The sequence below is a fragment of the Rhinolophus sinicus genome, chromosome 1 (genome assembly GCF_057876585.1).
Source record: "Rhinolophus sinicus isolate RSI-liver-muscle chromosome 1, RSI-T2T, whole genome shotgun sequence".
Lineage (NCBI taxonomy): Eukaryota > Metazoa > Chordata > Mammalia > Chiroptera > Rhinolophidae > Rhinolophus > Rhinolophus sinicus.
Window position 1 is genome coordinate 111,024,631 of NC_142501.1, and position 15,766 is coordinate 111,040,396.

Genomic DNA, 15,766 nt, shown 5'->3' on the forward strand with positions numbered 1-15,766 from the left:
GGGTGAGGCTTTGCCCTGGAAGGCTGGCATGCTCTAACACTAACAGCTCCTCGCCAGAGTGGAAGCTTGGCATGGCAGCTGTGCCTGCAGCAGATGGGAGCAGCCTGCATCGTGTCATCGAGGCCCTGCTTGGCTTTGGCATAGAAGGGGTGGCAAGATACGCTCCTTATCCTCAAGAAGCTCCAGCTCACTGAAAGCCTAGTCAGACAGGCAAAGCAGTGGCCCCTCGGTGAGCTGCAGTACCAGCCCTCTCCTCTGAGAGGCTCCACCTTGCTGTGCGTGGGTCGCCGTACTTAATACACAGATGCAAGCCAAGTCAAATGAGAGGTTTCTGAAGACCACGCTTGGCTCCATTCCCCTCCCACCCAGGAGGGAAGGAGCTCTTAAAATTTCCCTTTTCATTAGACTCCATTGGTTTTTAAAGAAACAGGACTAAATAGAGACCAAGACATTAACCAGTACCTTACTGTGTAACTTGAGCAATAAAATGAAAAGGAAATTCACGTGCACTCAAAGAAATCTTCAAGGGAATGGATTTAGAAGGCTTTCTCATAGAAATGTAAACATGAGGAAATACGTTAAGTCAAATTTGCTGCTATGAATCAGGATCTATTTCCAAAACAATTGATCTTGGGTTCTCCCTGAGACAAGCTTCTGCCAAAGCCCTCCTGTTGTCTCAGTGTGCTCCAAGGACACAAGATTTTTTCAGGCACAGTCAACCCAGTATGGCTATGGAGACGCAGCGTCAATTTAATTCATGCACGTCTCTTAGACTTCTTTGCAAAAATTCTTCAAGTTCAGGTGCTCATTTGCCATAGAGAGAAGGAGGAGAGAGCCCCCGTTGGAACTAGCCTCAACCCTGACTCTGAGATTCCCTTACAACCAGTGGCACGTTGGGAGATTGGAGGAGTGACTGCTCAACACTCCGGTCTGCTGCTGTCTGCTGGGAACTCCAAGTGCAAAACACAGCACGGAGCTCCAACGTCCGGCTCCATCCAGCTCTGGCAGCAGACACCTCCAACGTCCCAAGCCACTACAGCAGCAGTGTCAGCAAGCAGCCATTCCGACACCATGGGTTTCATCCTTAGTTGTTGAGGAATGTGGGGAGGGTGGGACCATGGGCTGCCAATACTGGTTCCTAGGGCAGTTTTCATTCAGGGTTAGGCCGCTTGCATTGTTGTCTCCGAACTTGAAATTCTCCGTTCCATGAATATATCCCCCACTCTTAGTCATGTTGTGCTTCGGGTGTTTTGTATTTGGCGAATGACCTTTAGCAACTTCTAATGCTTCCTCTATTGGTTGGAATGTAGTATCATCACTGTTTAGTACCAACATGACCTATTTTCTCTTACTCTGTGCCTTTCAATGTGCTCTCCCTTCCCTGAAATGTCCTTCACTCATAGCCCGATTAGCATTAAGAGACTTTCAAGATTGAACTCAAATGTTACTTCACTGAGACACCTTCTCCAGCTTGCCCTCCCTTGGTCTCGGTTGGGCATGTCTCCCAGGGGTTCCTGTGCTGTAGGTCTTAGCCCAGCACACAGCATCACCTGGTGGGAAGTGGCTGGCAGAGCTCAACCACTGCATTCAAGCTCCATCAGGATGAGAGCTCTTCCATCCGTGTATTCCCAGCAGCTAACAGAGTGTCTGGTAAAAGCAGAAATAAGGGAATGAGTGACTAATCCTACCATCACACTGGGTCAAGTCTTTGAGACCGTTTCCTGTTGTAAGGAAAGAATCCCTTTATTCTAAGTGGGAACTGGAATAGAATGTCTGTTCCTTCCCTACTCCACTCAGCAAACCTTCCAGCAGTCTTTGGAGTCATGAGATTCCCAGGAACTAAAACAATGTTATGAGAATGTCTCCAAACCATTTTTTGTCCTCCTTGACATTTACATCCTGTATCTGATCAGAAATTTGTAACTCAAATGAACTGTTCATGATAATGAGCCATTCTTAACGCAGTACTGATTGGACACCTCTCTCCAAGAAGGTCACGTTGCTTTACATACGTTAGCTAAATTGTCTCAGTGCAAACCTAGAGCAGGGTGACCACCCATTCGGAATCCACCAGGGTCTGACAATCAAGATCTCTGCGAAGTTGACTTTCAGTCCTCCTGGGTCCAGGAAAGACCAAAACAAAGGTCAGGTCTTCGGTAGCTGCTTTATTACAGTCATGTGTCGTTTAGCAATGGGGATACATTTTGAGAAATGCATCGCTAGGTGATTTCATCATTGTGTAATATCATAGCGTGCACGTACACAAATCTAGTTGGTACAGCCTACTACACACGTAGGCTCTATGGCACAGCCTATTGCTTCTAGGCTACAAGTCTAAGGTTACATGTGCAGCACGTTACCTTAGAAAACAACGCGAAATTCAATCAAGCACAAGAGAAAAGGATGCAATCAAAAGATGTATTAAACACAAGATGTATGAGGCTGCTGCCAGCGTAACGTGGCACACTGTTTGACGGCAAAGTTTATTATAAGTAAAAAGCATATACTCTAAAATAATGATAAAAAGTATAGTATAGTAAGTACATAAACCAGCATCATAGTCATTTATTATCGTTATCAAGTAGTAGGTACTGTACATAATTGAATGTGCTACACTTTTATACGACTGACAGGTTTATTTACACCAGCATCACCACAAACACATAAGTGATGTGTTACACTAAGGTGTTACCATGGCTACAAGGTCATTAGGCAATAAGAATTATTCGGCTCCGTTCTAATCCCACGGGACCACCTTTGTATATGCAGTGCATTGTTGACCAAAACATCATTACATAGCATGTGGCTGTACTCCCACATCGCGTTCCTGAGCCTTCTGGATAGTCCTAGGATTCTCTCAGGAGCTGCAAGAAAACCAAGAGTCGAGTCTTAGTGTAATGCTGGTTATCCAGCTGTGGACAGAGTGTTTGGGGAATTGAGAGGAGGGAAGAGTGCTTTCACTATGGAAATCCTGCAGGCGTCTTCAAACGAGTGTCTGGCATCCACATTTCTCTATCATGGGCTCAGGCGTCACGTCCCACGTTGGGCATTTGGTGGACAAGCAGTGTGACTGGAAAATCAGCACCGGATAAGCATAGGGAGCTTAGATTTCTGATCCCAGCTCTGTCATTAACTAGCTGTGTGTCCTGAGTGGAGTCACTTAGTCCCTGAAGACCTATCAATTGAGAGCATTGGACTAAATGATTGCCAGGGCCCTTAACAGCTTTAGACTAGACTGATTCTGTCCCTACAGAGTTACAGCTCCCAGATTTCCTCCTCCAGACCTCCATGCACTTCACAGATTGATCTGAATGCTCGTAGCCATCTGTCTGAGGTTGGTCACCATTTTTCTGCTTTATATATGTGCATGTGAGCCACCATGATGGGTCGTCAGCTCCCTGAGGGCCAGAGTCCTAGTCACTTCATTTTTGTGTCCCATACATAATGTAGGTACACTTATCTCCTCTGTCCTATACCTTTAACCTGTGAATCTTATCTGAGTCTTTTCAGCACATTAAACTGTACAAGTGTTTGCTACCTGGAAAGGAAAGACTCCACCCCATCCTCCGTCAAGCTCCCTGTATCGGCCCCCTTTGTAACTACTCTTCTTGAAATAGTAGTTTGCATTTATCTTATCCGCTGTTACCTTCCCTGTTACTCCCCCGATCCCTGCAAGCCAGCTTTCTGGGCCCCACCACTCCACAAAAATTGCTTTTGATTAATTCCCTAAAGAATCTTTCATTGCCAAGTCCCAAAGGACTCTTGGGCATTTTCATCGTAGCGTCTAGCGGCACTTGCTCTGACCACCACCTTGTCCCTGAAACTCTCCCCTCGTGGCTGCTGTGGGACCAGTGGTTCCTGCTCCTCTGACTGCCCTTTGCTCTGTCCCTCTCGGCCTCCATGGTTCTGTCCCTGACTCGTGGCTTTCTCCACTTTGCAGTCCCTCTGTGGACAGTTTCATCCATGCCTGTGGCCCCCACTGCCACCTCCCCAAGTGATCACGACAGCTTGGGACACACAGTCACAGCTTCTTTCTAATCCAGTCACATCAGATGTGGGCTGTTCAAACCTGTCCACATCAGTCACCCCAAAACGACTTTCTCATTTTTTCTGTTCAGGCAATGATCCACGTTATTGCCTGGGGTTCTCGCTCCCCCTCCTCCCCACAACTAGCCAGTTGCCTCTGAGGTTTAGACTTTCACATGGATGTTTGCAGTAGCCTTTTCGTTGTTCTCCCAGTCTCCTGTGTTTCTCTTCTATAATCCATCCTCCGCTGTAGCCAAAAAGGGCTTTTCTAGAATTCAAATTTGATCTCGTTGCCTTGGCTACTTAATTCCTCTATGCCTAACCATGGACTTTTAGACAAAATTTCCGTGTCTTAGTTCACAAGATCCCCTAAGACCTGCATGCCTACTACCTTGCAGCCCCTTCTGCGCCCCTCGCCACATATATTTTGGCGACTTGCTATGAGAAGCTGTGTTCTCTCACCACTGTGTCTTTACATGGGATGTTCCATTGGTTTCAAATGCCATTTCCCCCTTCTCTGCTGGCAAGGCCAGCTTGGCCTGTAGGACAGAACCAGATGCCAGCTTTGCTGAAAAGCCTTGTCTCGCCTCGTGAGGCAGAATACAGTGTGGGCTCCCACTGCACACCACCTCATTCTTCTGTAGACCACAGCACCTACCATTTGCTGGGGGTAGTGGTGTTTACATGTCAGTGTCCCCCCCACACTGTCAGGGTCTGAACTTGGCCTTCGTTCCCCACTTCTCAGCCGAGTCGGGGACACAGGTACCTCACACACACACAGTTGCTGAACAAGTGGATAAAGGCAGACTGCAAGGACAGCTAACTGAAAGACTCAGTCCAACTTCCCCCAACCTTTCTTTTGTTTTTGGTCAGTCTTTCTATTACCTGTAAGAGGCCACATTCCTTAGCCCAAATCAGGAGTTCCCACAGTTGACTTTTGCCTGCTTTTTAGGTGTCTATTCCAGTCATTTTGGAAAAGTCTGGTCTGCTTACTGACCCCTAAACATTCCATTCTCATGCTAGACTCTCTTCTACAAATGGAACAGATTAATGAATGGAGTGAGAATACAAGTAGACCCTGCATCTCAGGGCCTGTGTTCTATGCAGAAGAGCATCTTGCCTGGTAGAATAAACAAAGCAGCTCTGAATTATTTAGCCTCTCCTCCCCTGACAGTGCTGCCTCTTTTCTCTTCCTCTTGTGTTTTGAAGACCCTGGCAGGCGTTAGCTGCACATGGTCCTGACTGCCTGATAATAATTTCCCATCATTTAAGTGCCAGAGCCAAGTACCATTCCCCTTTCATTTAAATTAGATAAAACCCAGAGCTGTGGCTTACAAGTGATGGAAGTCCACTGGGGAAATTAAAGGTTCAGAGAGAATGGGACCCATTATAATAAAAGCATTTGCACAGCCAGTGATTCTGTCTACCCTGTAGCTCTGATGTTCCTTGGGGTAGGATGAAATATGAAGCAAGAGGGCCTTTGGAAGTAGTTTGAGGAATTTATTTTAATTGGAAATGGTGGCAGCATTCTGCGCAGGAGTAAACTGTGCAAACCGTGCACAGTGGTGTGAATGGCATTGAGTAAAGGGCCGGAGAGGCGCAGCTCAGCCGTGACTCGGGATCTGGGCCACACTTTGTGTCAGGTTCTTTCTACTCCTACGTGTGCACTGAATGCACGGAATCGGAAGGCCTGTGCCTGCCTCCCGCTCCCTTTCCCCCACCTTCCCTCCCTCCCTCTCTTTCCCCCTCCCTCCCTCCCTCCCTTTTTCTCTCTTTCTCCCTCCCTCCCTCCTTCCCTCCTTCCTTCCTTCCTCCCATTCTTTCAGTGGCTCTGCATTCCTATCCCATACTTTGTGTTTAATAAAAGTTATATGATGGCCCCTGATTCATTCAACTACTAGACCTTCAAATCACTCACAACACCGAGACCTAAGAAAACCTATGCAGCAGGCAGAAGGGCCAGGAGCAAAACAAAGACCGTCTGCATTCAAATTTCTAGTAACACGAAGTAACCGTAGTTCATTTTATCCTGCGCATCCTATGCCCTGTTAATTAAGTGCTTTACATACATTTTCTCCTTTAGTTCCCACAGCCCCACTGTACAGGTCTTCTCTCCATTTGGCAGACGAGAAAACTGAAGCTCGGAGAAGTTAAGACACTTGTCCAAGTGAATGGCAGCACCAGATTTACCTCTGAGGCACAGGCAGAAACCGTATTGAGTGACAGAACCAGGTTTCAAACTCAAGTCTGACTGCAGAGCCCAAGCTTTAAAAGACTGTCCCAGTGCCCCATGAAGCAAACGGGTTCTTTCTGTTCCTAAACATAAAGCACAGGGTGCACTTTAATGTGCTTGCTTTTACCTGGGAGAGGTCTTGTTATGTATGCATCCTGTTAACAATGTCAGTGGTCAAGTTTAATAGTGTGGGATTGCTGAGACTGTTTATACAGTTGTTCAATCTGCCTTTACTTTCTCACTTTTGTATTTTTAGATGCATCATCCCATTCAGATGAAACCTGCAGATAGTGAAAAGTCAAACGGTAGGTGGTGACCGACTGTCTCATTTAATGTCTGTTTCTTTAAGTTGAGAAGTCAGCTGGGGGAGGGAGACGCCAGCCCCAGTGGCTTTTTCTCTCAGAAAGACAGAGGGAACTGCTGCAGGAAACGTGCACTGTGGTTGGCACGTCTGGAGAAAAGTGAGCTTCACTTTCCTGCCTCATTTATGTCTGGTGTAAAGGTCTGTGAAGTCGTTCCCAGAAATGGTTTTCCGTGTCCCTCGGTTGGGACCTTGCTCTGTGTGGTGACGCAGTGGCCTTTGGCTCTTGTTTATTTGCTCCCATAGGGTAACACTGGCCTCTGACGGGGATGAATGACCTTACGCTGCACAGGGGAAGCGGGGAAAGCGTCTCCCGCTAAGAGCTGGCCTATCTGTCTCCTCCTTTCCGTTTGCTCCGCTTTGGCTCGGAGGCTGCCTTACTGCGCTCTCCTCTAAATTGTACCAACGCATTTGCATCCAAATTCATTCAGAATTCAGTCTGCTGATGACATAAACACACACTCAGTGCAAAAATCTGCTTTTGATGAGGTCCGTGAAATAACTGAGATTTGGCGCTCCAACACACCAGAGGGTTGATAGCCACATTTCTCTCTGTTAAGCTGTTGCTTCCATTTATACCCACCTTCTGTCCCTGTTTTGTCCTTTGAATTTACTGAAATGGATGTTAAAGGATTCGTCTGCCTTCTTGTACCTCAGAGCTTACCGTCCCACCAGACTGACATAATCAGCTGCTTTCCTTCCACGGGCAGTTCTGCACCTCATTAATTAGTAATCAGGCAGAAGCCATGCACTCCGAGATCTGCATATCGGTGCATGTAAATGATGAGTGGGCTCTCAGTCTTTCCACAAGGTATTGTTTGCTAATTGTAGTGCAGCTTGCTTTCTGGCTGCTTCGCAGACTAGGAAGGTTTGAAGAAAATCCCATGTGGCATCGTGGGCTGCTGGCACCTGATTTGTGTGTCGGGGTGTAGACTGCCGTGCTTTGGCCCCCATCTTCTCATCAGCCACACACTTTTCTGAGAGTTCATTCCCTGTTTCCGCCACGGCTTTATCACAGACATGGCATTTAGTGTCGGAGGGTCTAAAATCTGCCACTGCTTTGTTGGGGGACCTGGGTCAAATCACTTCATTCCTTTACTCGACAGTTACTCCGTCAGTACTTACTGTGTGCCAGGCATGTTGCTAGCTAGCTGGGGCTGTAGAAATGAATTTTTTTTAAAAAAAAGACTGCAAAGACACTGCCCTGACCTCATGGAACTTGCATTCAGTCTACTGATCTAATAGGGTCTACTGGTCATTTAAGGACTGAACTTTTAATGTCCTCATTAATAAAACAATAACGGTAACTGCCTCACATCGGTTGCCTTTTTTTTTTAAGAGTCCTACGAGATGTTTGTAACAGAGCTTTGTAAATGATAGAAGACGTCTATGCAGTGTTGATTATTGGTACCATCCAGATTTTTCCCTGGCCTTACAAGGTGCTGCCCTGAGCACGTCCACCCAGGCCGAGGCTGTACACCCACGCCAACTCCTAGAACCCTCTTGCTCCAGAAGTTCACGGCTGCAGTCTGCTCTAGTCCTCATAGGAGAGCGGAATTTTGTATTCGTGGCATGAATTGTGTCACTGGAGGTCATCTTGGAGCTTCTGGCCACCACGGGACGCCCCCTGCCCTTTGACTCCATAATTCTCTAAACTGTGTCAGGGCAGGGGCCACAGAGTGAAAGTCTGTGGAAAAGAATTTGGTCTTATTTCTGAACCTTAGGTCATAGTGACAAAGATGTGACGAACTAGACAACTGAGTTGGCAATGTTGGACCTGAAATACCCAAAGAGCTGAACCATGAAGGGATTTCTTCTTTTGCATTTTCTACTTGCATTTCATGAATCCTAGCTTAGAGAACCCCTTCCATAGGACAGCTGCTGGCAGCTATCACAAATGGTCCGTTGCCCTGGCTGTCCTGTGTCAACTCCAGACACTGAGGGTACGTTTGCATTGGGTCTAGAACCACAGCAACAGAATAAACCTACTGTCAGCACACCCGGTTGTGCATGACACCGAAAGCCAAACAGGACCGAGTACTGGTTTACTAAGAGGAGAGACTACCTAAAAATGCCATTTTTCAGGGAGCAATGCGGGGTACATGTTAAAAACTATTTTGAAGAGACTGGACTTGCCCCTGACCCTGCACTTGCTAGCTGCGTCCTTCATCACATTCCATAGCCTGACCCAGCCTCCTTGTCCGAAAGCCGCTTTCAAAGTGTGCTTCTCAATGGAGGCTCCAGTGGGACCGCATCGTGCGTAGACATGAGCAAGGTTCAAGGTTCTCCTCGGACCTGATGGAGGAATCAGGAGAAATGTATAATTTTTGAAAGCAAGTGATAAAAGCTGCAAGCCTTTTCTGATTTCACATGGCAGTTTTGACAGGTAAGCATAGTTTCCAAAGCTCCAAGAGCACAAAGATTTCTTTGGCTCAGATGCTCGAAATAGCTCCTGTGGTTGTGAAAGAAGAATAACGAGCCCTAATTGCACTTTTATTGAGTTTGCTGACATTTATGGATAGCACAAAGGGCTCATCACAGTGAGACAGTTACTGCCTTCATTATCACCATGTTCCGATATCTAAAACTTTGTATTTGCTGAGCAAGAAAGGGCTGCTCGTCACAGATTAATTAGTGATGGACACATGAATTCCAGACACACAATCACTCTTTTCAGCCTTTGTCGATCTAGAGATCCTAACGAAGGGAACCTCTGTGGTGAGCTCAGCAATGTTGGATCTGCCCTCTGCGTCCGCTTTGCACTGAGCGGGGCTTCCGAAATCTCCCTGGCTTCCTCTAGCCTGCCCTTTGCGTTGGCTCTGATTTAAGCTGCAGCCTCTAGCACATTTATACAAACCCACTCGTGTTATTCCTGCCTTCATGCTTCTACTGTGCCAGGTGTCCCCAAAAAGAATGTTTTTTAAGCCCACTGCATTAGCAATAAAATGCTGAGGCCTTTAAGAAGAACACTGAATCAATACCCAGATTTCAACAGAATCCAACTTTTTTGTTATTCTTCAGTTGCACACAGCTGAATGTTGGTGCGGGAAGGGCACTGGAGGAGGTATGGATTTCAGTACACACAAGTGCAAACCTCGTTACTCTCGTTAATTCTCCGTATCATTGAAGGGCCTGTTTTCCCTCTTTTAACCCATCACCGCTATGCAGAAAAAGGAACCAGCTGTGCAAGACTGAGAATTAAATGCGGTTGCTGGACCTGCAGTTTGTCTAGCCCTGAGTGGTAAGACAAGCAGTGAGGTTGCCTTTGGCTCTGAGCATGGGGGTTCAGTGACTGTGGTCAGTTCACTTAGGCCATGCTTCTTGTTGAGAGGATTGCTTTGGACTCTGTACACAGAGCATAAATCCACCCTATTTTAACCTTCCAACCTCACAACTTGCCTGAGATCCTTGAAACCTCTAGTCCAGAAATGCCGTCCATGCCCCATCTCTTTTCTCAAGGCCTCCGAAACCCCCAGTGCCCACGTGTCAAGTTCAGAGCTTGTGGGCGTCAAGATAACTAAATATTTTGGGGAAGGGAGAAGGCCTGCAAGGCTGCAGTACACACAGGAATCACAGCCATCCAGTCACGTTCTGATTTACTGGAAGACGAAGAAATAATTTTAAAATTCAAAGTGGAGAGACTAGCTTATTTGAAGGCACTAATTAAATGCCATATGTTAGCACTAACACATTGAAAACCTGTTAATTAATTCAGGCCACCCCAAACCCAGGTGTGACTTTGACGGATGTATACCAGGGTGTTAGTACAGGCTTACAATTAGGGAATGTTTAAAAAACAAAGTTTCTATTCCCCGAACTTAAAAAAGTCCCTGCTTCTAACATTAACCTTTTCTTATTTGAGCCACGGAAGGAGATCTTGAAATGGCCCCTCGTCCGGAGAGCCTTCCAGATCTCTTGTTATCTGTGATAGTAACCCCACCTGTATAGTACATTATAAAATACTTAGAAAAGCATTTGCCCTCATTTATTCATTGGTTATCCTAGAGGAAAATAGACTTTTCCCCACGAGGGCAGGGACCTTATCTTTTCAGTCTTTTTAAATTTCCCCTAAAGCATTTAGCATAATACTATGAACATGGTAGATTTATTTAAGCAATCAGCATCATTGTGGATTAAAAAAATAAGTGAGATACTTATTGCCCGTGAATACTTAGGAAAAACCCACCAAGACATTCATCAAACATTGATGAAAAAGTTAAGTGGATTCAAGACAATTATAGTTATTTGAAATATTGACAAAGCTGTTTAGGGGTCCTTCGCATGGGATTCCCAGGAAGAAATTGTTGAATACATTTTCACTGGAAAAGAAAAGCTGGATATGTGTGGTTGTCAGAGAGAGAAAAGCTGGATATGTGTGGTTGTCCACATTTTGCCATTAAAGCCAACATGGCCCAGCTGTCAAAACCACAGAGCACCCTTGACGAGCAAAAGATTGCCTACAGCCAGCCTCCTTTACGCGTGCACACACACACACACACACACACACACAGGAAATTAGCATTTGGAATAGTATATGGATGGTCTAGGTTCCATTTTTTTCTTAGCTAATACGTGTTATTGAAAAAAGTTAGAGTTACTGTCTGTCCCCCTGCCTGTCTGAGTTTACCCTTCATGATGACGAAGAAGCCAGTGTGTCCTAAATGGTTTCCATTTTCTTAAGATTCATCTTAGTAAGGAAACCATTTTCCAGCTTACTGAAGAGCTACGTGTTTTGTTCAGTGTCGTACCCCTCTAACGCTCAAAACCTACAAATTGTTTTAGCTAAATACCGTAGTTATAGGTTTACCAGTGAAACCAAGGACCGACTGGGAGTGTATCATGTTCTTTTGTCTCAAAGAACCAAAATCACATTCTTTAGGATCAGATGAAATAGAATCGGAATTTATTTCTACTCTCGTAAAGATATCAGCCATAGCTTCCTCAGGTGGGAGCCCCAGGAAGGAGGAAGGTGGGAACTGCAACTGGAAGTCATTCCCGCCCTGCTGCCCACAGCAGTCAGTGCCACCCCTGTCCCCTTCTGGTTCTAGAGAATGCTGCATCCTCTCACATGTGAGGGGGTCTGGCGTCATCCGTCCTGCCACCACAAACACCCATCAGAAAGGAAGCTCCTTTACCAGGGTACCTCATGTTTCCAGTACTTAAAACATCATTGTGCTAACACTGCCCTTGACTTCCTGTGCTTTCCCTAGCTCCCAGGAGATGGTCAGTGGCAGTCACTTACTCTGCAGGGAGAAAAAGGAACCTACATTTAAAATTTTTTATCTACATACAGGAAAACAGGTCCTCAGTGGCCTTCCTCCAGAAATCAGCCAGTGACCCCCCCCTCCAGAAATCAGCCAGTGACCCCCCTCCAGAAATCAGGCAGTGACCCCCCCTCCAGAAATCAGCCAGTGACCCCTCCCTCTCCAAGAATCAGCCAGTGACCCCTCCCTCTCCAAGAATCAGCCAATGACACCCCCCTCCAGGAATCGGGCAGTGACCCCCCTCCGGGAATCGGCCAGTACCTCCCCTCCGGGAATCAGGCAGTGACCCCCCCCCCCCACTCCAGGAATCGGCCAGTGACCCCCATGGCCCATGTCTACTTGATGAATCTCAACACGAGCAGAGGCCCTGGACCGTCTGTCACCTTCCTGATACCTTGAGCCCCTCTCTACAGATGAAGCAAAAAATGGTGTCTGTTGTCAGGCTGCTGCCCTCCATCTGCCCCAAACATGGTCCTTACTTTTTGCTGACTCTGCACCTTGCCCACTTAGTACACGTCCCACCTCCCGCTACCAGTCTATCCAGCCCTGCCCGAGCTCCTTAAGGGCCAGCGTAACTGTCACGTCTTCCAGCAAGCCTCTCTCAAAGTCTGTGAAGCACAGTTTATCATTGTCAAGTACTGTGGAGTTGTGGTTTCAAGCTGTACTCCTTGGAGCCCTGGAGTTTCTCTGCATTATCTTCAGAGCGGCCATAAGTATGGAGAGAGACTGGTGGGAGGGTTTCTGGGCGCCAGCACCCCCCAACCCCCAAGTACTCAGTCAATCCCAGCATGTGACTGGGCCACCTTCTCTCCAGCATTTAAGAAAGAGAGAAAGGAAAGAGAAAAAGGGAAAAACTAGAGTCTGATCCTTCATTTAATGGACGACATTTGCTGGAGCTAGGACCTAAGTCTCTTAGTCCCAGCATGGCTCTCCCTTTAAGCATCATCTGCCTTCTCTGGGCTTGCAGGAAACACAGTAGTGGGAAAGCACCCTGGGCTGGCAGTAGGTCAGGGTCCAGGTGAGGCCACCTATGTGTTGAAGACCCCAGGCAGGTCCCTCCCCCCTGCCAGGCCTCGCGGTCCCTTTTAGAGTTAGGCCAAACGTCTCAAGTTCCTTACTTCAGTCTGGGGCTCCGTGACGAGGAGCACTTAGCTGTCTCACTCAGGCCCCTCAGAACTACACTGTCCAATATAGCAGGAGCATGTGGCTGTTTACATTTAAATTAGTGAACATTAAATTACATTAGAAATTCAGTCTCAGTCACAGTAGCCACTTTGCAAGTGCTCAGGAGCCACGCATGGCTTCAGCTACTGCAGTGAACGTCTCTAGAACGGTCCCCTTCCTGCCACATTCTGCTGGAGAGCGCCTCACGGGAGCAAACGCCCTGTCCCCTTCCTGTTGCATCACTGTGAGGTCTTCACAAATGGGTCTTCTGTCCCAGCTCCCAGAGGGCGGAGGCCATGCGACAAGTCTAGAATGCATTCTTGTGGGGTAAACGAAAATGAGATGCTGTCCAGGAAAAGAATAAGAAAAACAGAAATAAAAGCCAATTAAATAGCAATGACAAGATTATAATGCAGATTTTTTAAAAAAGGTCTCTACATGGCGATGGATGACATAGTCCTTCCCATAAGCCAGGATGGTCTAAGGAGCTGGGGCAGCCGGCTGTCTTTCTTTTTAATTCAAAGAAATGGATTGAAATGAAACATGTGCAACAAGCAAGACTTCTCCCTGAGAGATTCTGTGACAGTCTCTTGCTCTCTCTAAAAAAAATAAAATAAAATAAAAAGAGACTGCCAACACTGTCCTGAACTCTGCTGTAATTACGCCTGTAACGCTAAATGTAGGCCAGCCGTCCTGAGCACAGCTTGCAGATTTTGAGGAAAGTCTCCCAGGTCATCTGAGTAAACCTTCCCTTCCCTCGACTTCCATCAGATTCCAAGCTTAGAATTTGTACATTGTTGTTCCGACACCCAAAATGCATTTCTGTTCATCCAGAGTCCTGCCTCTGAGTGGGTAGAAGAGAATGGTTCCCTCCGTCTTCTTTCCTTGGTACGCATTTCACCCCCAGCACCAGGCCGTCCTGACATGATTCTCAAGAGCCACAGCCCATGCTCTTCACTAGGATCTCCTTCCTCCTTCGTTGGAACATGCAGAGCACATGTGCTGCCCCAGTTAGGGCTGCACAGCCCAAGCCAAGGACCAAAGGTCATGTACTGGCTTTGCAGAGGAATGGCGGTCTCTCCCCTATGCTAGTCTGGATCCCTGGGGACAAAGCTATTTGAAATCGGGGGGGAGAAGGATGTTTTCTTCCATCCAATGCTTTGTTGTAAGTTTTATTTCCTGTTCTACTACATCTGCTCTTGTTGTTTTTCCTCTCCTGACCTTTTTCTTTCCCTGTCACTCAAGTTAAAAGAACATCTACACACACACACAAAAAAAAAAAAAAAAAAAAAAAGAAAGAAAATCCGTGTCCAAAAATACCTCCATGGAATGGTAGTGTTTAGCAATTACACGGAACTTGAACGATCTAGTGCACACATTAGGGTCAGTTTCCAAAGGGGGGAAGGTCCACATGGTGTTTTGTGTCCCTATGAAGACCTTTCATGAGTAAGAGCAAGCTCACAGAAGATGCCATGTTCAAGCAGGACCAGGTGGGGGGAGCAGAGGTGAGGTGGCGTGTGTGGGGGCAGCTGGCAATCTTAAGAGTCAGCCTTGGGACCCGGGCACAGTCTCACCCGGTTTGATGTGGTCTTGAAGCATTGATTTCAAGGAAAAAGATGACAATGGCCTTTCTTCATGCATTATTTTTATCTCCTAGCTGTGGAAGACAGAAAATTGTTCATAGGAATGGTTTCGAAGAAATGTAATGAGAATGATATCAGGGTGATGTTTTCTCCATTTGGCCAGATAGAAGAGTGCCGGATTCTCCGGGGACCCGATGGGCTGAGTCGAGGTGAGTGCGCTGTGGCCCAGGTCTCTCTCCTGAAGTGCTGATTGGAGGTCTGTCACAGTCAAGGTAGCTGTAGGCGCCGCATGCACAAGAGGTTACCCTGTAATACATCCCAGGTGATAGAGTTATCCAGCCTGAACTTTTCACCAGAGCTGAAGTGATCACCTTTTATTTCTCAAGTCGGGAAGGTCTTGGTGCCAACATATTAGCTCAGGTTATCACTGCCAGGCGGGAAGCCAGCTGGCTGCCCTGTTACACATCCCTTTTCAGCCTCAAATTGAAGTAGATATTGGGGGCGGGGGAGAGAAATGTGGAGGAGGAGAGAGAATATTTGTTGTTTTCATCTTAGTTTCTGGCCATGCCTAAGAGAAATGTGAAGGGTATGGGCCTCTTGACAGGGATGCAAACCGAGAAAAAAGGTCCATGTTCCCACGCAGGGCAGGGCAGATACGGACTCAGAGTAACCGGGCCCATCTTGGGGTATCAGGCTTTTATTTCCAAGTGGAAAAGTCCTGAGTGCAGGGAGTCTGTTTAGTGACAAATAAATGACTTTCACCCAGAATAAGGTTATAGGCTCCTCTTTGTCACCGTGATAGAAGCAGAGGCGGTGGCTCCAAGCATGGATGAAAACCAGCAGCTGTACAAAGTAGCTGGCAGTAACTCTTCTCTCCCCATGTTTGCCATCTCCCTTAGCAATGCCACACACCCCCTTCCTTAAACCACTCGTAGGCAGTCACGGACTGTGAACACCATCTGACTGCAGTTTCCCCATCAGTCCAGGGAGGCCCAATGGGAAGCAAGTATGTAAAACATCGTTTTCAGTTCTTCTAAGAAATCCATATGTTGGCAACACGAAGAGGATTTCATTCTACTAATGTAGTTATCGGTGCGAATTCCATGGGGCTAATTAGAAATGTCTTTTCATTCGC

General features: G+C 46.9%; 1 protein-coding gene across 21 annotated transcripts in view; it reads left to right on the plus strand.

Annotated features, from left to right (window-relative positions):
- CELF2 (CUGBP Elav-like family member 2) overlaps positions 1-15,766 on the plus strand; it is a 790,463-nt gene that overhangs the window by 702,510 nt on the left and 72,187 nt on the right. For all 21 annotated transcript variants that reach the window (XM_019738197.3, XM_019738201.3, XM_019738187.3 and 18 more), the window contains 2 exons: positions 6,516-6,564; positions 14,706-14,840. In XM_019738197.3, coding sequence (XP_019593756.1) covers positions 6,516-6,564; positions 14,706-14,840 — 184 coding nt within the window. The remainder of the gene's footprint in view (positions 1-6,515; positions 6,565-14,705; positions 14,841-15,766) is intronic.